Source organism: Daldinia vernicosa (genome assembly GCF_022497035.1).
Source record: "Daldinia vernicosa strain CBS 139.73 unplaced genomic scaffold F5Y00scaffold_29, whole genome shotgun sequence".
Classification (NCBI taxonomy): Eukaryota; Fungi; Ascomycota; class Sordariomycetes; order Xylariales; family Hypoxylaceae; genus Daldinia; species Daldinia vernicosa.
Window position 1 is genome coordinate 187169 of NW_025953945.1, and position 21037 is coordinate 208205.

Sequence of the window (21037 nt, forward strand, 5' to 3'; positions counted from 1 at the left end):
ACCGGAGTACGGATGACCGCTATGACCAATACAGGTACCTAATAGGAGGCACCTAACTTAGGGCCATAAACAACTAAAAAGCGCTGTCCTTACCTAGGCGCAAATGACTTGGGTGTTCGGAATTCCCTTTGGCGCTGTAGCTAACCGGAAGCGAAAGGGGGGGAAAAGAGCCTATCAAAACCCCTCCATTTGCAAAATGAAAACCCCACTAAGCCATTCTACCCCACCTGACTAGCGGTTGGTGCAATAACATTACTCATGTTACCCGGGATTGGCCGAGGGGTTGTTACTTGCTGGCAAGCCACTGACCCTTCAAGTATGTGCCTCGACGTCAGGATTTTGAATCTTTTACCTCGCACACACAACTTGATGACAATACAATTTCGACGTAAACATGTCAACATCACACTCTTAAAAAATAGAATAAATTATTTAATTTATCGTTGATTTGCGATAGAATAGTTTTCTTTTATTGAAGAACTGACTACCTCATTTTTTATCCATCTACGAATACCTAAACCCCCTCTTGTCTGATTCGACACGCATATTACTACGATAGATTGCGTTTATTTTCACCGATCTTCGGCTTCACCATCAGCGCTGGTCGCCTTAGCCTACGGCACCTTTCCGTACACGGCGACTTCTACACTGTGATCTCCATCATCACGTACTTCCCGTCCATCCATCTCCACAGTTCTTCTCGCTCTCTTCTCGCCTATCGCCAATATGCCTTCGTCTCAGCGCCCATTCTTCCTATCTTCTTTCCTCGCCGCCTTCCGGCAACAGACACCGCCGGCCCTCTCAGCAACGTCACAACCTAATAAGCATACCTCACAACCTGCATCGGGTTCCTCGCCTTCGGGGGCGCGGTCGATCTCGTCAACGTCCCATGCCCAGGCCCAATCACCATCACAACAACAATCTCAACAACGAACAGGGGGTGTCATGAATCAAATACCCTTACAGTCGCCACCTCGACACCATCACTCCCCCCAACCACATCGCCCTGGCATGCCTATCCCGGCTCCCGGCCGCCGGCGTGGTAGTGACAGTAGTAGTGAGGGCTTCCGCGATGTACTTGGTGCTGATAAGTGGTACATTGGAGGTCGGACGGCCGGCGGTGATGAGCGATTCTTCAAGTTGGGTGTTGTAAAGCGGGTACGGAGTCAAGACCGCTTGAGTTTAGACAGGTTAAGTCTATAATCACTATCATAAAACAGTTCACCGTCGAAACCGGGCCGAACCATAGTTAGGGATGGGACGATGGCGAACTCATAATCTACATATCCGCCTATCCCAGAACTGAACGTATTTAAACGGGCTGTCCACTTACGGGGACTGACGTTCGGGAAGGGTAAACATGTGGAATACACGGCATAAATCACGGTTGCCCTCAACGAGGCATTTAAAGGAAGGGTGGACCAGGGTCAAAGCCATGCAAATTTGCATTAGGGAATTGCTGGATACTGTATATGGCACGGCACGGCGTTAAGATTTTGTTATTTAGGAACGGCGTTCAGGCGGCCTGGATATATGGTTCACAGCAAGCATACTAAAGACCAGGAGAAAAGAAGAGAATTAAGAGAAAGAAAAGAAGTCGGCATCACCGGCTTGAAACCGGACATTACCATCTCACCTCATCACACAACGATACGGCATCATATATGAAATTGACGCATTAAGCGACGACGATAAGAATCTGACATTCGCTGCATAGTATGCGAAGATAGTACTAGAAAAGGAGGTCATATGCGTACTTCAGAGGAATTCCCAATCCTATTATACCTCGAATACTAAGAGTACAAGTTCGGAGGGCAACATTCTGACCATTCTTTCATTTTTGACCGTGTGAATACTCCACTGGCAAATGCCTGTGATTGCAGGTCTATTTATGTACTAGCTATGGAAAATGCAGGAATGGTGTCGATCAATAATTATTAAAAATAGGGTAGAATTACCACATAAATCTTTGTACATTCCCACCGTCTAGCATCTCGCCGTCTGGTCCTCGCCAATAAAACGGCCGAGTAATAAATATGTACATAGTTGCTACGTTGATTAGTAGAAACCACACTGTCTCAAGGAGGGGTACGAGGTGCCGGGAGATTAATGAAGTTGATCCCAACCATGGGAAGGCAGATCGCGTTGGAACGAGTAAGCGCCAGAATACCCACGGGAGTATGAAATAACGCGGCTCGACTAGCGGTGCCGTTACAAGGGAGATAGTGGCTGCGAGGAGAATCAGCGCGGTCGATGTAGATGGTGGTATTGTTGCCGTATCCACTGCTGCAAGGGTCACGTCTAAAGACTTTTTGCTGGTCGGAGGTGGTGTTAAGGCTAAAACCTTGGTGCTGAATGGCGTTAGTATCCACTGGCGCTTCTGAGCAGGTGGTGTGGTTGAGGGGCTGCCTTGCAGAGCGACCCAGCACAACCAGCCGCAGATTATGTAGACCGGGACGAGGGCGTATCTTATCCACCATGATCTCAGGATCGTATATCGGAAGATGTAGAACATGAAGTGCCTATTGTCGGCTAGTGTGAATGGATGGATAATAGTGTTGTATCGCACGATTAAGGTGGTGGTCACTAGAGCGCCGGCGAGGACAAGGAGAGAATGGACGGTATGGCTCGATCCGATGTGGTTGAATGCTTTTAGGACTGCGGACTGATTGGGTATACTTGTTACCCTTGGGTTACTCTCAGAAACACGGGGTTTCTCTGAGTGTAAATCTGACTTAGTAGAACCAGTGATGACTTGTAGAACGTATATGGCTAGATCTATAAGCGATGGGATAAAAAGAGGTGCCGAGAAGAATGCGAATAGAGGCCATATATATAGCATCTGGGCTAAGTGTAGAGTTGCCACGTGATTAGATTTATCCCCTATTCCCGGTCAATAATAAATTCTCGGCAAAGGATGACTCTACTGGGTCAACTTACCTAGAACAACGCCACCATTCCAGACGACAAATCCAACGAACGCCCCAAGGACTATAAGGTGCGGCCAAATCTGCCTACGTATAATAGTCCCAAGGTTGCAGATTCCAGCTATGGCAATACTGACGGCGGAAAGGACCAGGTCTACTTATTTGGTTAAAATGATAGCCTAAGGGCGTGGGTTCGGGACTTACCAATTGGGTATGCTAGGTTTAGGGGTGGATCATGGATATCGCCAACCGAGTACCTCCGAACGTAAAAACTGATCTGTTCGGACAGCGTTTGAAATGCCGGAGCAGCTGTGGTTTCCGGACAGAGAGTCTTGATGATATGAACGACTTCCAAGCCACCCATGTATACCACAACCCAGAAGATGTTGGTCTGCCTCACGCTCAATGCTAGGAGTCCGAGAAAGATCGTACGGACGTTACTTGCTGTGGAAGGTCTATCCGAATACATGCGACCCAGGTGGTTGATGTAGGCAAGCAGTACGGCAAACGTGGAGAGGACATCCGTGTAGTACAAGCCTGAGAAGAAGAATAGGACCGGGAACAGAGTGACATTGATTCCTATCCAGAAGGAGTCTACCGAGTACGGACTTGAAGTTCGCGCATTGCTTGCTGCCCTTAGCTGTCCAAGCTGAGCTCTAGACGCGATGACAGCTATAGTCAGATAAGATATGATCTTTACGTTGAACTCTCGGAGACTGTACACCGAACATGCAAGCCCTGATAGTCTCATTTCCAGGATCGTTAAAATGTAGCTTTAAGTTATCAGTTGTGAGGGTAACTAGGGAAGATGTTGTGTGAACTGACAGTCCAGGAGGCGTAGTGATCTTGTCATCCCATACACCGAATTTGCCATCACAGTAGACTTGGGCTTGGGGGACATGGAATACTTCGTCCTAATTTTGTATTAGATCCTAATATGTCCATAGAGAGTTTTAAAAGTACAGGTTTATTATGTATGCTTACCAGATACGGGTTCGAGGCATGTTCACTGACGAATGATAGCCAGGTGTGACCGAGGAACCGAATAATTATCAAGGATAAGAATATGCCCAGCCCTGTGCGAGGAGATGCGATCTTATGGATGGCGTAGATATATGTGGCCGTGGCAATGAGACTGTAACCGGCCAGCTGGGAGACCCAAGATTTGGAGCTTGGCTCCAACCAGGGAGCCATTATCGATCGCATCCACGAACTAGGAAAATAAAGAGGTCTTAAAGAAACCGTAAAATGACTATTTTAAGTTGAAAGGCATATTTAGTACCTGAGATCTAGGTCTAGGATACGGGGGTTCGCACGTGGTATTTATCAATGTATAATTTTAGAAGCAGAATTAACCTTCAATTGAGCAGTAACTGACAGATCTTTGGACGTTCCACCCCTGACAACATCTTTGCACTAATACATGTAGACCGGTACGTACCTACCTATACTTTGTAGACCCACCTATAGTGGGCATTACTCTGATTGGGTAAAAGGTGACGCTTGCCAAGAACTAAAGTTTCTAAAGCTTCAAACGTCCCATCGATTTACACATTGAATTTACACAATACCAAGTTTTAATCTCTCGGCCTTTGATATATCCAATATCAAAATTCTACCCTAACCACAAGCCATTGAGGGCTACTATGCCCATCACAAATCCTTCGCGATGGCATCTTCTCATCGAATAGCTCGGCGCTTCCTCAGCTCGCCGGCCAACCCGCTATCTTCTTCTACACGATCTCCCGCTCAGCTCCGTACCCGAATCGCTATCCGTAATGCCTCAACCTCCACGGACTCTCTACCCATGTCACGGTTTAAAACGGCGCTCTTAATGACATCTATAGCTGTATCCGGCTATGTGGTCTACGTTTACGGCACGGATACTCGCGCTTTCGTCCACCGTTATGTCGTACCCCCGCTGCTCCGCTTTCTCTACCCGGACGCCGAGGACGCGCACGATGTTTCCGTCTCTGCTATGAAGACACTATATAACCTAGGCTTTCACCCGCGCGAGCGTTTTAGCTCATCTATTTCTGGTGGCCCGGATATTACTGTATCCGTCTTCGGAGAGCAACTGGCAAACCCTATTGGTATCTCTGCGGGCCTCGACAAACATGCTGATATCCCGGACCCGCTGTTTGCCCTCGGCGCCTCTGTCGTTGAGGTTGGTGGTTGCACTCCTCGGCCGCAGGAGGGTAACCCCAAACCGCGCATGTTCCGAGTCCCTACACTGGACGGTCTGATAAACCGGTATGGACTGAACTCGCGTGGCGCTGACGATATGGCTATGCGGTTACGGGATCGGGTTAGGTTATATGCTAAGACAGTTGGGTTAGATGAGGCAAGTGTGCTAAACGGTGAGGCCAATGTCCCCCCGGGTAGCCTGTTGCCTGGACGCTTGTTATTGGTGCAGATTGCCAAGAACAAGGAGACAGACGAACGTGACGTGGAAGCCGTGAAGCGGGACTACGTATACTGTGTACAACAGCTGGCACGGTACGCGGATGTCCTCGTTGTCAATGTGAGCAGCCCGAACACGCCGGGCCTACGCGACTTGCAAGCCGTGGAACCCCTTACGCGGATATTAAGCGCGGTAGTCGACGAGGCGCGGCGGACGGACAGGAAGCGGGCGCCCAAGGTCATGGTCAAGGTTTCGCCGGATGAGGACGAAGATACTCAAATTGAAGGCATTGCGCAGGCGGTGTGGTTGAGTGGTGTCGATGGGGTCATCGTGGGTAATACCACGAAGCGCCGGAATGGACTGATCCCAACCGGTGTGAACATATCACGTAAAGAACAATATACTATGACGGAAACCGGTGGTTACTCGGGCCCGACGATGTTCGACCGGACTGTCGACTTGGTAAGACGGTACCGGAAATTGCTAGACGGCCAATCCTTTCACCCCACTAAGGTGGACAAGGCTATTGCCAACGAGGCGGTCGATGAGAGCATAACGGGAATCGAAGGAACCGTCACTGGATTTTCCGAAACCGAGAAGAAATCTAAAACTAACCAGCCGCAAGAGCCAAAGGTCATCTTCGCTACGGGAGGAATTACGAATGGGCGGAGAGCCCTGGAGATTTTGAACGCTGGCGCGAGTGTCGCCATGATTTATACAGGTCTTGTCTACGGAGGTGCTGGAACCGTTACGCGCATGAAAAGCGAAATGAAGGAAGAGTTGGCTGCGAAAAACAAGTCATAGATAGAAGAGAAGAGAGGAGAGCTTGAAGGTGGTATGACTTGTTTCAAAAGGACTACTGTATCACCACACGTATTAAATAGATACATATTAGATGAGGTTGACCGAAGCGAATACCATGTAAAATAGAACTACGTCAAATACAAAAAGGTAAGGACGGGGTGTCTAAGGACTCAATGAGAGATCTATTTGGATGTCATTTTGTACGGAAGTTCGCAGTATGAGCTCTATTCTAGCATCGCGCTCCCCTATCTGTCTAGTAGAAACCACCAGCACGATCCAAGTTTAGAAGGGCTAGATATAATGAATTAGCGAGGCTTGATTTAAGAGCAGGGGGCTGTGACGGAAACTTACGTTGTCTGACGCAGGGATCTCATTGACGTAGTAGGTACCGAGGTAGGGAATTTTTTGTAGGATATCCTTCTTTACTCTGGGGATGCCGGAGGCGTAGTAGATAACAGCGAAGAAGGCTACACCACCAAAAGCGCCGGCCTTAAATCCGCTATAAGTCGGTTTGTTAGCATACTACTGTCGACAAATGTGAAGCTTTTTAAGCCTGTGCAGATAGCATGTACGCCTTGCTAGGGGTAAATCTAGCTCTCTGAACCGGTCGAGAGTGAAAGTAAACGGGTTGCTTACAGGCGGGCGAGCTGCTTAGGTGTCCATCCTGCAATATTCGGTTGGTAATGGTACCTTTCGTTCGTTCATCCGTTAGCCAGGGCTCGTATAGCTTTCAATGTTCTATCCTCCAATGTAATTTTCCCCAGTCCACATAGCTTGCACTGTTGACACCGCATACAAATTGGAAACCACGTATCTGGCTAATGAATAATCGGATGCGCACTCACTTAGGTCCGTAGGGGCTCTTGTAAGACGGATATGTTTGTAGAAAAGGAGTCTATAGTCCCCCCAAGTTAGCAAAACTTCTCGCCAAAATTCCCACACGAGCTTAGAGGGTAAGGATGCATAAATAATTAACACCGAATATATTGGAGACTGTCGTATATCGTACCTGAGACATCTTGACTTAGAGTCGAAGAGTATATCGGCGGGGTGACTCAATGGCAAGGAAATTAATTGACTTGATTGTGATGTAATTTTTGGTGACAGCTTCAACTTCAATTCCGGATTTCGATGGAAGCTGCGCGACATTCTTCGGCTGACATTTCGGAGGATTCCGGTTGGCAGCCCTGCTGTCAGCCACAATAATGCACAAGCCACAAATACCTAGGTACCTATCTATATACATATGATACATAGAACGCAGGTCCCCACTCCGATAGACGTTTTAATGCATTTAACCGTTTTAATTGATTACGTACCTTGCATATTATGGGAACTTAGCGCTAGTTAATCGCAAAAGTGAATGTCGAAAGCTTCAATCTTTCATCTTTTTTTATTCTTATTTCTTGGTCCCAATAGAACAATTATCTGCGCGCAGAATGGATAAGCAGCTCGACGTATGCTTTGATCGTGTCGAGAAGGCATTGGGCACGCTGGTCGACTCGATTGCCAAGTATCATCCCTCCGTCGCCCAAGTTAACGAACTAGGACTCGCCGACGTTGAGCTCAACAAGGGCCTCGAAGACTGTATGTTCTTCTTTCCTTTCTTCCCCGTTCCGCGACTATCCTTTCAACTCTCCCCTCCGAACGATAGTTAGATAGGAACTGATTTATATACTTCCCCCAGTACAAACCCACCAATCTAACTATCGACGGATTCAGGATCTACGAGCAGCAACAACTAGCTTCGATACTCAGATCAAGGACACATTGCGCCTACTAGCCAACACGCGGAAGGAACTTGTGAACGCTCCTGCCACCGTCTTCCCATCTGACCGCCCTAGCTACGATATCGACTATGACGAACTACTCGCCTACGCTAGCCGGATTAGCAAAACTACTATCCCTCCCGCTGGTGCAGCGAACAGCCTTCCAACTGAACCCAAAGCCGAGAATAGTGGAGGGCCAGGGACGGAGACGGCTGTCACAACACCGGCGGGAGGGACACCCAACGGTGCCCCAGCTGGCCCCGTGATGACACCTGCGAACACAAATGGAGCGCAACAACAAGACCCCACGTCGCAGTCCCAGCAGCTCACTACTACAGGCAGCGGCGATGCGATGGCCGCACAAGAGGAACTGCCATGGAAGCTAAACCCATTCAGCGACGTCGAGTTCGTGCCCTGGCCAAGCGAGGAGTCCGTGCGTAAAGGAGCGCTAGTTACCCTAGCCTTCCTCTCGGAGAAAGGCATCGACCCGGAGAACTACGACCCTGAGGAAGAAAAAGCGCGTAAGGAGCGCGAAAAGGAAGAGCAGCAGGCAGCAGAAGAAAGAGAGAGGCAAGAGCGTGAGGAGAGGGAGCGCAGGGCCAGAGAGGAGCAGGCGCGACTGCGGGCCGAACGCGAGAAAGAGCAGAGGGAGGCGTGGCGGCGGGCGAGTGTTACTGGAGGTGCGGGGCCGAGTCAATCGTCGCCGGTGGGAGAGAAGAAACAGTTCCAGTTTATGGCTGATGATGATGAAGATGACGACGAGTGAAGTATTTGCTAGTAAGTCGGCAGGAATGCGTATTGCTATGGGGTATACGAAGCATTACCTAGGTAGGGGTCTTATGGTGCTTAGCATGGTACGCATACGGCTCATATGCCTTGATTGAATAGTCAGAACTATCCTTAAGCACCATAATCCGCATCATAACCATATCCTATTAAGGGAACTCCATGGTTAGTCACCCTGGGCAATATAATAGTCATAATTACCACCTAAGGAATAATAGGTGATTTAGGACGCTAACTAGGCTCCTTAGGTCTACCATTAAAAAATAGTCATCTATTTAGTTATTGCCTTAATCAAATCAAGTTTTATATAGACATTATAATATAATAAATTGACTCGAATTGCTCGACATACGTTTCCGATAGGACCGCAATCAGTATGAGATTTCCCTTCAAGTACGATACGGCCGACGGACCGGCCCCACTTCGGGCTCCGGAGGTTTCAAGGTTCTCATATTGCGGAGGTTCTTCACCCGAATATGAGGGTTTCGTACTTAAGAGGTAGTCACGTAAGGAGAAGGATCATCACACCGATAATAACATCAAACTAAATACATCGCGTAGGTAGACTTTTATTCATAATTTTCTAATACGTACCTAGATACCTAGGAAGGTTCCTACGTTCGTTTTGTGCCTATCTGCTCCGCCGGAAGCAGACTAGACAAGTTTTCTTCTATTCTACAGGTTTCGCGTGAGCCTCTTCTGAACCTGGAAGAACGCCTCCTAAAACGCCAGGCCCTTCGGAACTCGCAGGCCACATTTATGCAACTCGTTAAGTTCAATCCCACCTCATGAAAGTGGACTGCGAAGACGGCATGAGGAAAAAAAAAGATGTTGGTCGTACATTCCGTATAGTACAGATTTTTCGATTACTCCGAGTTACTCTCCTTTCCGACTCTCCCTCTGTCCGCCCGTCGCAGCTTGTGCTACTTAGTCGATCTTAATAGAGCGGTAGATCTTGTTAACGAACCACCAACTAGAGAAGAACCCAATGGACCCTAAAGTACGATATTAGTATAGTTCACGATATCTATAGTTAATAGAAATAAATACCTGTTAAGATAAAGAAAAGGAATGAAAGAAGAGCGCTGTATCCGATATACAAGACAGTGCCGGATAAGCCACCCAGAGATAACTTGCTGATTAAGTATATCAGGGCGTTAGCAAAGATATAGCCCGCGCTCATACCCGCAGCCAGGAAGGATCGCCACTGCCAGTGGTAGTTCTCGGCGCACAGTAAGAAGTACACCATCAGAACCGTAACCGCGGCACAGGTTATGATCATGAGACCATAGCAGAGGAAGAGGAAGCCGAACATGTAGTAGATCTTACTAAACCAAATCGAGCTCATGATAAAGTATAGCTCGACGAAGATAGCGCCGAAAGGTAGGATACCAACCAGCAGCATACTCGGGATCGGCTTCAAATAAGTGGTGGCGGGAGGGATCTGTCGCGGGATCTGGTTGGTTCGGACAGGAGGTTCAAAAGCTGCCGCACGGAACCCAAGCCAAGAGCCAGAGACCGAAAGGGGGATCGAAATGATAAACCAAATACCAATGATGACTAGCATAGTGGTAAACGGGACGGCACCGGCAGCTCCATTGGCCCATAGGAACAAGTTGAGGAAGAAGAATGTCGTGAAGACGATGCCAGGAACCAGGAGGGGAGTCAGACTAATATTCAGCTTCCACTTCTCGCCGTTCATCGACTTGTAAACCCTCGCAGAGACGTAGCCGCCAACAAAGCTAAGGAGCGTGTATAGGATAATCATGATAGTTCCAAGGGAGCCGCGGTTAGATGGCGATAAGAAACCCAGCAAGGCAAAACAGATAGTAAAGCCGGTCATAACGAACAACTGAGCACCATTACCGAGGAAGATGGAGAGGAGCAGAGGATGCGCCGGGGTTCTGAAAACATCTCCATGGACCAACTTCCAGCCGGAGTCCTCCTGAACGCCATCCTCAAGATCCGTTGCACCCGAAAAGTCCTCCAAGTTAATCTGGTCCAATCGGTTGTATCTCGCAATATCCTTCTTCAGAGCCCTGAAAAGAACTGAGGCAACCGTGACCGTCAAGAAGATAACGACAACAGCGGAGTTGACGAGGGAGAACCAATGGATTTTAGGGTCGAAGACATGTAGATATTTATCCCATCGTGTAGCCCAGGCAGTGGGTGATTCGGTCCAGTATACGCTATAGGTAAATGTGACTTCGGTTTGGGAGCCTTCATTTTCAAGAAGGACTACTGGCGGTGTCTGGTTGTCGTTACATTCTAGATTATCGCCCTTGTATGCCTTGGAGGCTGGTTGAACGATTACACCCACCACCCTCAACTGGTCTTCCTTTCCGTTGACCTTATGATATTCGACAACGATATCGTAGTGGTTATTGAAGAAGGTCGGGCCGTCAGGATCAGTCGTAGAGATAGAGCCCATAGCAAAACCCGGGCTATAAAACGTGGTTCCGGTAAGGTCATCGAGGAGATGCTGTCCCGCCGGTAGCCCGTCCACTAGCCAGTTTAAGGCGTAACCCTGCATTATACGCTTGTTTACGAAGTGCGCAGCGGCCGTGTCGTACTTCGAAGTGCATAGCTTCTTGCATGTCTCATTCTTCTGCATGCTGAGGTCAAAGGGTGAAGTCATTATTCGATCGCCAAACAAAATACTTCCGAGGCTTTCGGACACGTATGATGGGCCGCCTTCGGGCTGGCAGAACTGGAACATCTCGTTATAATAGTCGTATGACATGACGGAATGTAGGAGCGCATCTTGGCCAGCAACCGGTTTGATGCTATTCACGTAAAGAGGGACTTTATCGCCAGGTTTATAGGATGTAGGCGCGACGCCGGGAAGGTAGAAAGCAGTCGCAAATTGGGGAATAGCGAGCAGCGCAGAGCAGAGCGCCCACGACGGCGCAAAAGTTTTCGACTTCATCGTTGGTATTTATGACATCGAGCTTTGTTTAAGAGTTAGCTGATATCCGTATCGCTACTAGAGGGCGTGTTGGAAAAGGGCTTGGAAGAAAAACGAGGAGGCAAGCAAATAATGGTAAAATAATAATAAAAAGGTGTCAACTTACGTACCACTGAGCGCCGCAGAAAAGGATTCAAGACCAATCACAGAGCACAAAGGCTCGTCTCCTTGAATGTATCTTAGAAGAGATATAAAGCTAACGAAGTTATTTCGTAATAATTAAAATTGATTGATAGCGTCAGGTTACTTGAGCACAGCTAATGACGTTGAGGAGCGCGCGTACCTATCAAATTATTTTAGTTTTGACGATTGTTTCAATATCCGGTTGATAGCGTACATCCTGGGTGGTACTGTACATATGTACCTCAGGTACAGAAAAATTACGTAGATTTGACCAGGTACCTAGGTACGTACCTACTTCCTTGTCAGAGTCGCGCATGCCGATTCAGATTCCTCCATTCGTCACACGTGACCTGCCACCTCCTTTAATTATGTACAATCAGTAGCTCCTTTTCAGAATCCACTTTATCACTCAACCCAATGGAAGCTTCAGCTTCAGTCACCAGTGACTCGATCTCGACGTCAACTCTTCAACGGTTAGGGAAAAGATAGGACGAACTACCGTTGCAACAAAGGCTGGCGATCTAATTAGTTGTATTGGTTCTTTAACAGTCGATTAGCTCAGCCGAGTATAGTAACTCAGAACTCTATTCCGAATCTCCTGCCGACTACGGCTGCGACAAGATATTAGAAGAAAGGTCACCAACCATTGTTCATGTCACTGCGAGAAACATTAGGAAGGACTGGAGCCTTAGCATGAGGTTTGCGGCTTAAGTTATGACTTCTCTGCTATAATAAGATACTACGAACAGATCTCACCGGCGCTCGACCGTCCAGTCTGACCACTTAATAGCCGAGATGCAACGACTCCACCAGAAAGAGAATTGTGTTCCAGGCCATATTAGAGTGTTCTTCCCAGTTTCCTTCTTAATGTACCAAGTACTGACATCCTTCGAGTAAACAAGTCCTGAGATATCGTTCTGAATTCTCTCATTGAAGCGGGCTTCAGCTTCAGCTTTGACCATGATGGATACATCATCAGTCCGTCTGCCGTATCCCCATGTGCCGCGCAGGACACGCAAGATGTATATAACAGAACACTCTATTCCGTGCAGTGTGGAGTTGCCGGAAGGAAGCGTATTAGGGCCGGCGAGCATGAAGAAGTTAGGGAATCCACTAACGGACACTCTATAGAAACGGTTATAAATATTCGCTCAATATTTCGTATGCTCCATTGGACTAACTTACCCCATGTAAGCCTCTGAACCTCCTCGCTGGCGCCAAATGTCTCGAAGATCCTGATCATCGATCCCACGAACCTCCATTGGTGTCAGTAAATCCTGAGTCTTGAACCCATTCGCAACAACCACAACATCGACCGTGTGGTAGTTACCAGCCTCGTCAATAATAGTCCTGTTGTTAGGTCCTTGAACGGCAACTATGCCATTACATTTGACAAGCTTGAAATTCGGTCGATTCGTGGCTTCCAGGTACCCGTGATCCATAACAGCTCGCTTGGCACCTAATTCATAGCGTGGCAGCAATATGTCGCGATAGGCGGGGTTCGCAACGGAGGTCATATACGACTTGATGCCTTCAGCCGCCAGTGTACGTGCCTTTGCACCTGCAGTAGTGTTACGATACATCACAAAGTTATGGTCCAGCTGGTATGCTGTCCAGAGACGCCTGATCTTCATGAAAAAAGGGATGTATTTGCAGCACCATTTTGTGAACGCAGAAATCTTGAAATTCCCCTTTGGTGCCACCCACTGTTCGCTTCTGGCGAGTTGGACTAATGACCGTGGTCGCTGATTATTGAGGATCCAGGGAATAATTTGATTGGCAGAACATCCGTTGCCAATTACCATAACTCGTTTTTCATCGAAGTTAATCTCGCGCCATTCGCCGGTATGGAAACACTGGCCGCCAAAAGATTCAAGCGCGCTTAGTCCATCCAATCGATTTGGTATGTTTAGGACGCCGGTGGCCGTGACAACATATCGAGACTGCACCTCAAAAGTCTTGTTGTGATGTTTATCGCGAAGAGAGATTATCCACAGCTGTTGACTTTCGGACCAGGAGATAGATCTGCATTCGTGCTGCAGACTAATATGCGAAGCGAGTTGGAAGTGATGTGCGCAGTTGTGGATGTAATCGAGAATCTCTTGCTGTGAAGCAAACTTCTCTGACCACTCAGGGTTCTGGAAGAATGAGAATGAATAGAACTAATCACAGTAATCAGCAATCTTATAACTACTATAGAAAGCTAAGGGCTCACCTCGGAAGGCACGTCGCAACTCAGGTTTGGATATCGATTTCGAGCCCATGTACCACCGATGTCGTCGCCTTTCTCATATATACGGAAGTTGTCATGTCGTAGAAGCCTCTTCAGCTGGACGGCCATGGCAATGCCTCCCAGCCCACAACCAATGATGGCGATCATGTCGCTGGGCTGTATGGCATTCCCGGACTTGTCCATTGTGCTTGTAGTCGCGGTTAATCCGGCAGGGTGCGAAGGTGACAGAAGTAGCCACCGATGGCCAGAACTAAGGTCGCAGTTAGAAGAGTACCCAGGAGTAGCGTATAGGCCGTTTAATCTCCAAACTCGTCGTAATCGTCGATGTAGTATTTCGATATTTATTTTATGCTTTATTTTTAAAATATGAAATTTTATTTATTAACCTTTGGCTTTCGGTTCAATAACCATAGTATTACGACCGGATGCACAGAGAGTCACTAGTCAATTCCTATTGGCTAGTAACTTGACCGCATTATGCAAATAACTATGCAAACATGTACTCTTGAACCTGTGAAGGTGGTGTAATACGCTGCATGTGTCGAGAGTCTCTGTTGACATCCTCGTTCTTCTCGGTCACACTTCAAAATTCCCTCGGGATGGAAAGAATAAACTGTGCCATATCCCTAAGCGATAGGTTGCCAGGATTGGGTATATTCCGGTGCGATGGTGTAAATTTTCACCTACTTAATTTACAAGTGATCGGTTGTCTGTATATGTCTGTATATGTCTGTGTCATCACTGGCGACTATTTGGCATAGCTCTCAACGACGCTTAGCAATATGTCACTCACTGAGCTCCAGGACGCGAAAGTCGCTAATGAAGTAGAGGCAGCCTATAGCTTCCGCTCCCAGAATCCTATAAGCGAAGGGCTTCGTCAGAGGATCGCAGCTGCACTAGGCTATAAGCCAGCTGACTTCAATGGCGCCGCTGCAATCGCTAATATCGGCGAGGGCTGTGGTAACCCTCTGCTTATTGCTAATTTGAGGGCGGTAAGAATAAAATACCATAACTGAGTACCTGTGATAGTTCAGGAGCACTAAGTACGCATGTTAGGGAGAGTTTGTTGTTGATCTAGGAAGCGGAGGCGGGTTTGACTGCTTCCTTGCGGGTGAGCAGGTTGGGCCGACCGGCAAAGTCGTCGGGTTTGATATGACGAGGGTACAGTTTTTCTGATAGTATAGCATGGATACAGGCTGACCTCGGTGTGAAATAGAATATGATCGATCTCGCCCGCAAGAACGCCGCAAAGATTGGACTCACGAACGTAGAGTTTACTCACACAGATATCAACAAACTACCACTCCCGGATAACTCGGTGGACTGTGTTATGAGCAATTGTGTTCTGAATCTGATCGTAGACGACGAGAAGCTTCAAGTTGTCCGGGAAATACACCGCATTCTCAAACCGTGTGGTCGTTTGGCCGTGAGCGACTTCCTAGCGCTCAAGCCATTGCCTCTTCATATCAAGAATGATCCGGCGTTACGTTCTGGTTGCATTTCTGGCGCTGTCGAAGTGTCGCAGATGCAGAAATTCTTATTCGACATAGGTTTCGATGGCATGTCACCATATACTCCATGATGTGCCACCCAGTTTCTAATCAACTACAGATATCCTACTAGTGGACACGAAGAAAGATCTGGCCTTATATAAAGACGGCGAATCGGCCAAGTCCGTGACACCATGTTGCGTAGGCGGTGAAAGTTGCGGCGGCTCGGCATCATCGATCACGGCCTCAGGAAGGCAAGAGCTTGATTATGACTTGAACGAATACATTTGTACGTGCGATTGTCTTATTCCAATGTTGCTAACCCTCGTGCCGTACTTACTTAGAGGTGAGAAAGTGGCTAATATAAGTCTCAAAAGCTGCATTCCAGATATATGGTCATAAGTGGTGCGGAAAGACTGAGCAGAACAAACCACAAATTTGCTCCGTCTTAGATAGCGCGATGAAGTATCTGGACAGCAATGCTTGCTGCGTAGGTGAAGGTAGTTGTTGTTAAGAGCTCAAGCGATATGATGAACGATGTGAAGCTTCTCGATAGTTTAATTTTGTTTTGTCGAAGGGGATGTTAATCTTTATATGACGTGGAACTCAGGTTAGATACCTGGATACCTAGGTACCTAACTCAGGTAATTGCATACGCCCCTCTTATTTAATGCATGTAACGTGCACCAATATGCAACATTGAACTCTTGATAAGCGCTCGTCGCCTATAAGTTCCATACATCTTGCGCCAGAATACCTACAGGCACTCTATGTCGGGATTCATTTTCGATGACGACTCTACTGCATTACCATGTACATACATTATGGCACCATTGATGGTGGATGAGTCCTCGCATGAAATTTATCATTCCTGCAGTACTGTATGTGCTAATAACGATTACTATAACTGATATGAGCGACCACGAGAGAAGCGTTGGTCATCGGGGGCAAGAGCGCTGCCCCCTTGCATATAGACGAGGCTCTAGCTTTCGGGATCATCTAGAGACGATAGCTATTACTGACGCTATAATGCGGGGGAACATGCAGAGGGCCGAGAGACCTTGCCAGCTTGCCCAATGATATTACGGCAGTGACACAACCGGAACTGCTTATCGTATAGTGCGCTGTACGCAAGGATCATAATCCATGTTGCAACAGCAACTATCAGACGCGTTTGAAGGCGCTGAATTTGAACACATCGGACTGCTATGATCTTCAGCATCGGTGGTAGCCCCCTTTATGCGGCTCAACGGCGGGAGGTTTCTTGTACGAGCTGGTCTCCACCGAGAACCTGATGGCGTATTCGGAACCGCAGAGCTGCAAAGCAAAGAAATGTAGATACGGAAAGTGGTTAGACAAGTGGTTAGGAAAGTGGATTTTAGTTTTCCTCGAACCCGAGTTTGTTTGATTCTTGTTAAATGGACCCGTGGCTCTTCATACTTACTATGTAGGCACTCACTCCCAAACTCAACAGGGAAATGTCTTAGGAGCCCTATGTAACACAATCAGGGCCTCGCTGTCAACATGATCAATTGTCGTCGCAAAAAGCTAGGTCTGATGTCATTCTTTGTGCGTTCTGCGTCTTTCTTCCCAAGGCCTGAGACTCAGTAAACTACCATTGCCTCCTTGACATTTATTTAAGATCGGCTCTTTCCTATGAGATCGTTGCCAAAGATCATGTCCTCTGAGGGGCGGGCTACCAACACAGCGGGTGCGGCCGATTCACTACCCCAGGATCATCTTGCAGCAGACCAGCGTCGAGAACCTCCTCCTCCACCCCCGGACGGTGGCTATGGGTGGATTTGTGTGTTAGCCCAGTTCTTCATCAATGGCTTCACTTGGGGCGTGGCCGCGGTAAGACTTCTTGGTTTCTTCCTCATAATTCCTCATAACCCATGCTAATGGCTATTCAGAGCTATAGTGTCTATCTTGCTTACTATTTAACTCACGATATCTTCTCTGAAGCAAGACCGATGGACTATGCATTTATTGGTGGCTTCAACTTCGCATTCGCCCTGCTAGTCGCCCCGCTTGCGACGTTGCTCATGCGACTGTATGGCGTCAGAACTCCCATGTTCTTTGGAGTTGTATTACTGCCTACCGGATTCGTCTCGGCGTCTTTTGCGACTAGAGTTTGGCACCTCTACCTGACGCAGGGCATCTGCGTGGGAACCGGCATAGGCCTCATTTATATCCCAGCTACTACAATTATCCCCCAGTGGTTTAGCGAGAAGCGGAGTCTGGCGAATGGAATTTGCGCTGCTGGTTCTGGAATAGGAGGCCTTTGTGTCTGTTTTGCTACCCAAGGTATGCTCGAGGCTACGGGACTTGCGTGGGCTTTGCGTATTACGGCGGTGATTGTTTTCATGGTGAACTTGGTCGCGACCCTGCTGATTCGGTCGCGTAATGAGGAGATCAAGCCTGACCTGAGCATATTCAACTTTCGTCTCCTTTCATCTTATGAAGTGAAACTGCTGCTAGGGTGGAGCATTATCCTCATGTTTGGGTACATTACGTTGATGTTCTCATTGTCGGATTACGCTATTGGGATCGGTCGTTCGAGACAGGATTCGGCAACGGTAGCCGCAGTATTGAATCTAGGAGCTGCCATAGGCCGTCCCTTTATCGGCTATGTAAGTGATCGGTTTGGAAGAGTGGAGGTGGCCGGAGTTGCCACATTCAGTTGCGGCGTCCTCGTCTCTGCTCTCTGGCTACCAACTACGAATTACGGCGTGCTCATCACATTCGCCTTGGTGAGTGGAGCGATCCTGGGTATCTTTTGGGCTGTAAGTCGCCCAATTCTCATCTGATCTTTAATCCGAAGACAGCTGACAACCTCCGTGTAGGCTATCGCTCCATTAGCCGCCGATGTAGTAGGCCTGAAAGAACTCCCAGCGTTCTTGAGCATTGTATGGCTTTCCGTGGTGTTGCCAAGCGCTTGTAAGTTCTATACCTAAACTGCCTAAACTATCTACCTAAGGTACATGCACCCTGCTTCGCCGAAGCTGACGAATTTCACAGTTGCTGAGCCGATAGCACTTCAATTGCGGCGCCAGGACTTTGGGTTACGATCGTATATTTACGCACAAGTCTTCACCGGTATCTCATACTTTGTAGCGAGTTTATTACTTTTGGAGCTGTGGAGAGTACGAAGGAAAATGAGAAATATGGAATGACGAAAATGCCCTCCAGTAATTCTCGTGCCCTAAGCCAGGACTAGCCACTGCCGTCCCCCCTTCATCTTTGAATTGTTTGTAAGCTGTTGGAATACAAACCGTTTCCTTAGGCTACCGTAGAGGACGAGGACTTTAATCCTCGAGCCGGTTCTTTTGAGATCTTCCTTAACCATACTAGCCGCTTTGTTGAGTGCGTAATGTGTAAAGTGAGGACAATTTCATATCTTGTCCAATACCTAGTAGCCTTTACATGCAAGCTTTTCGCATAACCTACGCAATTGGCTTAATACATAACTTAATACCATAATATCTCTTTAACGATGTCGCTAAGAAATCCTGGGATCTTAAGCAAGACGCTAGTTATGTAGGTACATAAAAATAAGAATGCAGGGATATCTTATCGTTATCGTTCAACCAAAATAATATTTTTTTTTTTCCGTCTTGTTCAGCGCTGAATCATTTCAATTGGCGTATTCTTGGAGGAAGTTAATACTACATCGCAAAAACCTCTTTTTCTTCCGGACCCAGCCATGGCAGTCCCGGCATCCTTACCAGCGTTACTGGACTCCTTAACGAACTCGTTAAACTCAGCATTCGAAGCCACTCCTAAAATATCCGGTATCGAGCCGACCAAAGACGGAGTATCTCTTCTCGACGTCAAAAACGAGCTTCTCCTTTCCTACCTACAAAACCTTGTCTTCCTAATTTTACTGAAGATCAGGAATGCAAAAGAAACCAGCTCGGGGGAAGTAGAAGAGCCGACCGGATCTGACCTCTCGGACACGGTTGTAAAAAAGTTGGTTGAATTACGACTATATCTTGATAAGGGAATTCGGCCCCTCGAGGAGAAATTGCAATTCCAGCTTGATAAGATACTGCGCGCAGCTGATGATGCTGAGCGCATTGCTTCTCAGGCGTTAGAAGATGCCGGGTCAGAATCAGAATCGGATGAAGGAGACAGCGATGGAGATGCTTCTGAAAACGAGGCCCCATTCCGACCTACAATTAGTCTCTCGGCCAAGCAATTTGGTCCCGGCTTCAACAACTTTGCGCCGCCTTCAAATCCTGTAGGAATGGCCGCCGTTACAGCGACGGAAGACAAGACAGGTGCATACCGCCCGCCCAAGATCACCCCGACCGTCATGCCCACAGCCGAGCGGAGGGAGCGGCGCGAGCGCAGACCCATGAAGTCTGCCGCCGTCGATGAGTATGTCGCGAATGAGTTATCGCACATGCCAGTTGCAGAACCGAGCATTGGAACGACGATCGTGTCTGGGGGCAGAAGCATGAAGACTGCTTCTCAGCGACAGGAAGAGGACCGTAAACGTGAATATGAAGAGTCTAATTACGTGCGTTTGCCGAAGGAAAGCAAGAAAGACCGCTCCAAACGCAATAAGGCTGAGGGACGAAGCGCAAAGATGACATTCGGTGGTGAAGACTGGCGGGATCTTGGCGAGGGCGTAGATCGAATCGAGCGATTGACCAGGCGTAGAGAAGGCGGCAGTAGCACCAAGGCGCTACTCGAGAAGAGTCGTAAGAGAACTAGAGAGACGGTCGATAGCGCCCGTGGAAGTGGCCATGCCATCGGAACTCGGGATATAGGCGATAGGTTTAATAAGCGTCTCAAGGTCATGGAGGGCGGACGCAGAGACCGAGGCAAGCGTTAAGGATATATACATAATGTCAACTAGGTAAATATCATTGAACCTGGACTTATGGCTGGCTGTCTATAGGTATGCTAAACTCCAAGGTTCGACTAAAAGTATTACAACAAAGTGTCAACCCTGATCTGATTACGGCTTTTGAACAGCTAGAGTTTTGTATTCTTCCATATAATTATATAGTTCCCTCAAGCCCTGTCATACTCATTACGTATCCGACACAATCTAGCAACTTGCCGCCAGATTCCATTCTCAAAAAATAATACAACGAGGATTGAACCTCCTTTACACAATTGAACTTCAACAGCAGGTCGCCGAAAGCAATCGCATGCAGGGGATCCCGTACGAGCGTCGGAGAAACTATCTCACGGTAGTCTTATCGAAAGGGGTTCTCAAAGTACCATCGATAGATGCGGCACGGATTTCGTAACATGACGTCGTTTCTTGCAATTCAACTTGCAATTCAAGAGGGGATTGCTGTATAGTAAACTATCATCAAGATAGTTATAACAGTCGCATCTGCCACGTCTGTGAGAAATGACATCGCGGCCATCAAGATTTGATTCCAATATGGCGATCGTACGTTGAGCATCTAGGTAGTCTGACCAGCCTGACGAGTCTGACACCGAATTTCCCGAGTCAGAGGTTTCTTGAATGTCACGACAGTCCGACCAATGCCCGTATAAGAGCTTTCTA

At 47.8% G+C, this 21037-nt stretch overlaps 10 protein-coding genes across 10 annotated transcripts; 6 read left to right on the top strand and 4 right to left on the bottom strand.

The window, feature by feature from the left end:
• Positions 1-726: 726 nt before the first annotated feature.
• F5Y00DRAFT_262934 (uncharacterized protein) lies at positions 727-1253 on the top strand (the record flags this gene model as incomplete). The annotated part of the gene is made up of 2 exons (XM_048011459.1): positions 727-1158; positions 1221-1253. 2 exons carry the CDS (start codon positions 727-729, stop codon positions 1251-1253), a joined length of 465 nt encoding a protein of 154 aa, XP_047863963.1.
• A 325-nt stretch (positions 1254-1578) lies between these two features.
• Positions 1579-4305, bottom strand: F5Y00DRAFT_97059 (glycosyltransferase family 59 protein). Its single transcript, XM_048014389.1, has 5 exons — positions 3912-4305; positions 3753-3841; positions 3132-3700; positions 2941-3081; positions 1579-2883 (listed from the first exon to the last, which is right to left on the bottom strand). The coding sequence occupies exons 1-5, from the start codon at positions 4131-4133 to the stop codon at positions 1955-1957; spliced, it is 1950 nt and encodes a 649-aa protein (XP_047863964.1). The 5' UTR covers positions 4134-4305; the 3' UTR covers positions 1579-1954.
• Positions 4306-4486: 181 nt separating this feature from the next.
• On the top strand, positions 4487-6455 carry F5Y00DRAFT_97087 (FMN-linked oxidoreductase). The gene has a single exon (XM_048014391.1). It carries the CDS (start codon positions 4597-4599, stop codon positions 6133-6135), a length of 1539 nt encoding a protein of 512 aa, XP_047863965.1. The 5' UTR covers positions 4487-4596; the 3' UTR covers positions 6136-6455.
• F5Y00DRAFT_97077 (ubiquinol-cytochrome-c reductase complex subunit-domain-containing protein) lies at positions 6277-7273 on the bottom strand. The gene is made up of 5 exons (XM_048014390.1): positions 7145-7273; positions 6981-7030; positions 6772-6825; positions 6487-6634; positions 6277-6426 (listed from the first exon to the last, which is right to left on the bottom strand). The coding sequence occupies exons 1-5, from the start codon at positions 7151-7153 to the stop codon at positions 6418-6420; spliced, it is 270 nt and encodes an 89-aa protein (XP_047863966.1). The 5' UTR covers positions 7154-7273; the 3' UTR covers positions 6277-6417.
• Positions 7274-7508: 235 nt separating this feature from the next.
• F5Y00DRAFT_239653 (uncharacterized protein) lies at positions 7509-9029 on the top strand. Its single transcript, XM_048008116.1, has 2 exons — positions 7509-7722; positions 7823-9029. Exons 1-2 carry the CDS (start codon positions 7575-7577, stop codon positions 8668-8670), a joined length of 996 nt encoding a protein of 331 aa, XP_047863967.1. The 5' UTR covers positions 7509-7574; the 3' UTR covers positions 8671-9029.
• Positions 9030-9239: 210 nt separating this feature from the next.
• On the bottom strand, positions 9240-11958 carry F5Y00DRAFT_239655 (Nonaspanin). The gene is made up of 3 exons (XM_048008117.1): positions 11765-11958; positions 9741-11641; positions 9240-9685 (listed from the first exon to the last, which is right to left on the bottom strand). Exons 2-3 carry the CDS (start codon positions 11617-11619, stop codon positions 9618-9620), a joined length of 1947 nt encoding a protein of 648 aa, XP_047863968.1. The 5' UTR covers positions 11620-11641; positions 11765-11958; the 3' UTR covers positions 9240-9617.
• A 242-nt stretch (positions 11959-12200) lies between these two features.
• On the bottom strand, positions 12201-14407 carry F5Y00DRAFT_239658 (FAD/NAD(P)-binding domain-containing protein). The gene is made up of 3 exons (XM_048008118.1): positions 13997-14407; positions 12967-13943; positions 12201-12906 (listed from the first exon to the last, which is right to left on the bottom strand). The coding sequence occupies exons 1-3, from the start codon at positions 14195-14197 to the stop codon at positions 12534-12536; spliced, it is 1551 nt and encodes a 516-aa protein (XP_047863969.1). The 5' UTR covers positions 14198-14407; the 3' UTR covers positions 12201-12533.
• A 34-nt stretch (positions 14408-14441) lies between these two features.
• Positions 14442-15596, top strand: F5Y00DRAFT_270468 (S-adenosyl-L-methionine-dependent methyltransferase; the record flags this gene model as incomplete). The annotated part of the gene is made up of 3 exons (XM_048012618.1): positions 14442-15006; positions 15071-15175; positions 15231-15596. The coding sequence occupies exons 1-3, from the start codon at positions 14797-14799 to the stop codon at positions 15594-15596; spliced, it is 681 nt and encodes a 226-aa protein (XP_047863970.1). The 5' UTR covers positions 14442-14796.
• Positions 15597-17181: 1585 nt separating this feature from the next.
• F5Y00DRAFT_262942 (MFS transporter, MCP family, solute carrier family 16, member 6) lies at positions 17182-18724 on the top strand (the record flags this gene model as incomplete). The annotated part of the gene is made up of 5 exons (XM_048011460.1): positions 17182-17358; positions 17418-18290; positions 18351-18444; positions 18526-18568; positions 18622-18724. 5 exons carry the CDS (start codon positions 17182-17184, stop codon positions 18722-18724), a joined length of 1290 nt encoding a protein of 429 aa, XP_047863971.1.
• Positions 18725-19106: 382 nt separating this feature from the next.
• F5Y00DRAFT_97158 (uncharacterized protein) lies at positions 19107-20699 on the top strand. The gene has a single exon (XM_048014393.1). The coding sequence runs from the start codon at positions 19211-19213 to the stop codon at positions 20345-20347; it is 1137 nt and encodes a 378-aa protein (XP_047863972.1). The 5' UTR covers positions 19107-19210; the 3' UTR covers positions 20348-20699.
• The last annotated feature ends 338 nt before the right edge of the window (positions 20700-21037 follow it).

Bases quoted from the DNA above. Each gene is read 5' to 3' on its own strand.
- F5Y00DRAFT_239655 (XM_048008117.1), bottom strand. From the start codon at position 11,619: ATGAAGTCGAAAACTTTTGCGCCGTCGTGGGCGCTCTGCTCTGCGCTG. The intron at 9,686-9,740 runs GTATTTATTTCT...ATCGTACTTTAG, and splicing joins CCTTTTCTTTATCTTAACAG to GGTCCATTGGGTTCTTCTCT.
- F5Y00DRAFT_239653 (XM_048008116.1), top strand. From the start codon at position 7,575: ATGGATAAGCAGCTCGACGTATGCTTTGATCGTGTCGAGAAGGCATTG. The intron at 7,723-7,822 runs GTATGTTCTTCT...TACTTCCCCCAG, and splicing joins CAACAAGGGCCTCGAAGACT to TACAAACCCACCAATCTAAC.
- F5Y00DRAFT_239658 (XM_048008118.1), bottom strand. From the start codon at position 14,197: ATGGACAAGTCCGGGAATGCCATACAGCCCAGCGACATGATCGCCATC. The intron at 13,944-13,996 runs GTGAGCCCTTAG...TACTGTGATTAG, and splicing joins GTTGCGACGTGCCTTCCGAG to TTCTATTCATTCTCATTCTT. The intron at 12,907-12,966 runs GTAAGTTAGTCC...CCGTTTCTATAG, and splicing joins GGTTCAGAGGCTTACATGGG to AGTGTCCGTTAGTGGATTCC.
- F5Y00DRAFT_97158 (XM_048014393.1), top strand. From the start codon at position 19,211: ATGGCAGTCCCGGCATCCTTACCAGCGTTACTGGACTCCTTAACGAAC.
- F5Y00DRAFT_97059 (XM_048014389.1), bottom strand. From the start codon at position 4,133: ATGCGATCGATAATGGCTCCCTGGTTGGAGCCAAGCTCCAAATCTTGG. The intron at 3,701-3,752 runs GTCAGTTCACAC...GATAACTTAAAG, and splicing joins ATCACTACGCCTCCTGGACT to CTACATTTTAACGATCCTGG. The intron at 3,082-3,131 runs GTAAGTCCCGAA...CCAAATAAGTAG, and splicing joins AAACCTAGCATACCCAATTG to ACCTGGTCCTTTCCGCCGTC.
- F5Y00DRAFT_97077 (XM_048014390.1), bottom strand. The intron at 6,826-6,980 runs GTGAGTGCGCAT...AACGAACGAAAG, and splicing joins AAGAGCCCCTACGGACCTAA to GTACCATTACCAACCGAATA. The intron at 6,635-6,771 runs GTAAGCAACCCG...ACCGACTTATAG, and splicing joins CCTAAGCAGCTCGCCCGCCT to CGGATTTAAGGCCGGCGCTT.
- F5Y00DRAFT_97087 (XM_048014391.1), top strand. From the start codon at position 4,597: ATGGCATCTTCTCATCGAATAGCTCGGCGCTTCCTCAGCTCGCCGGCC.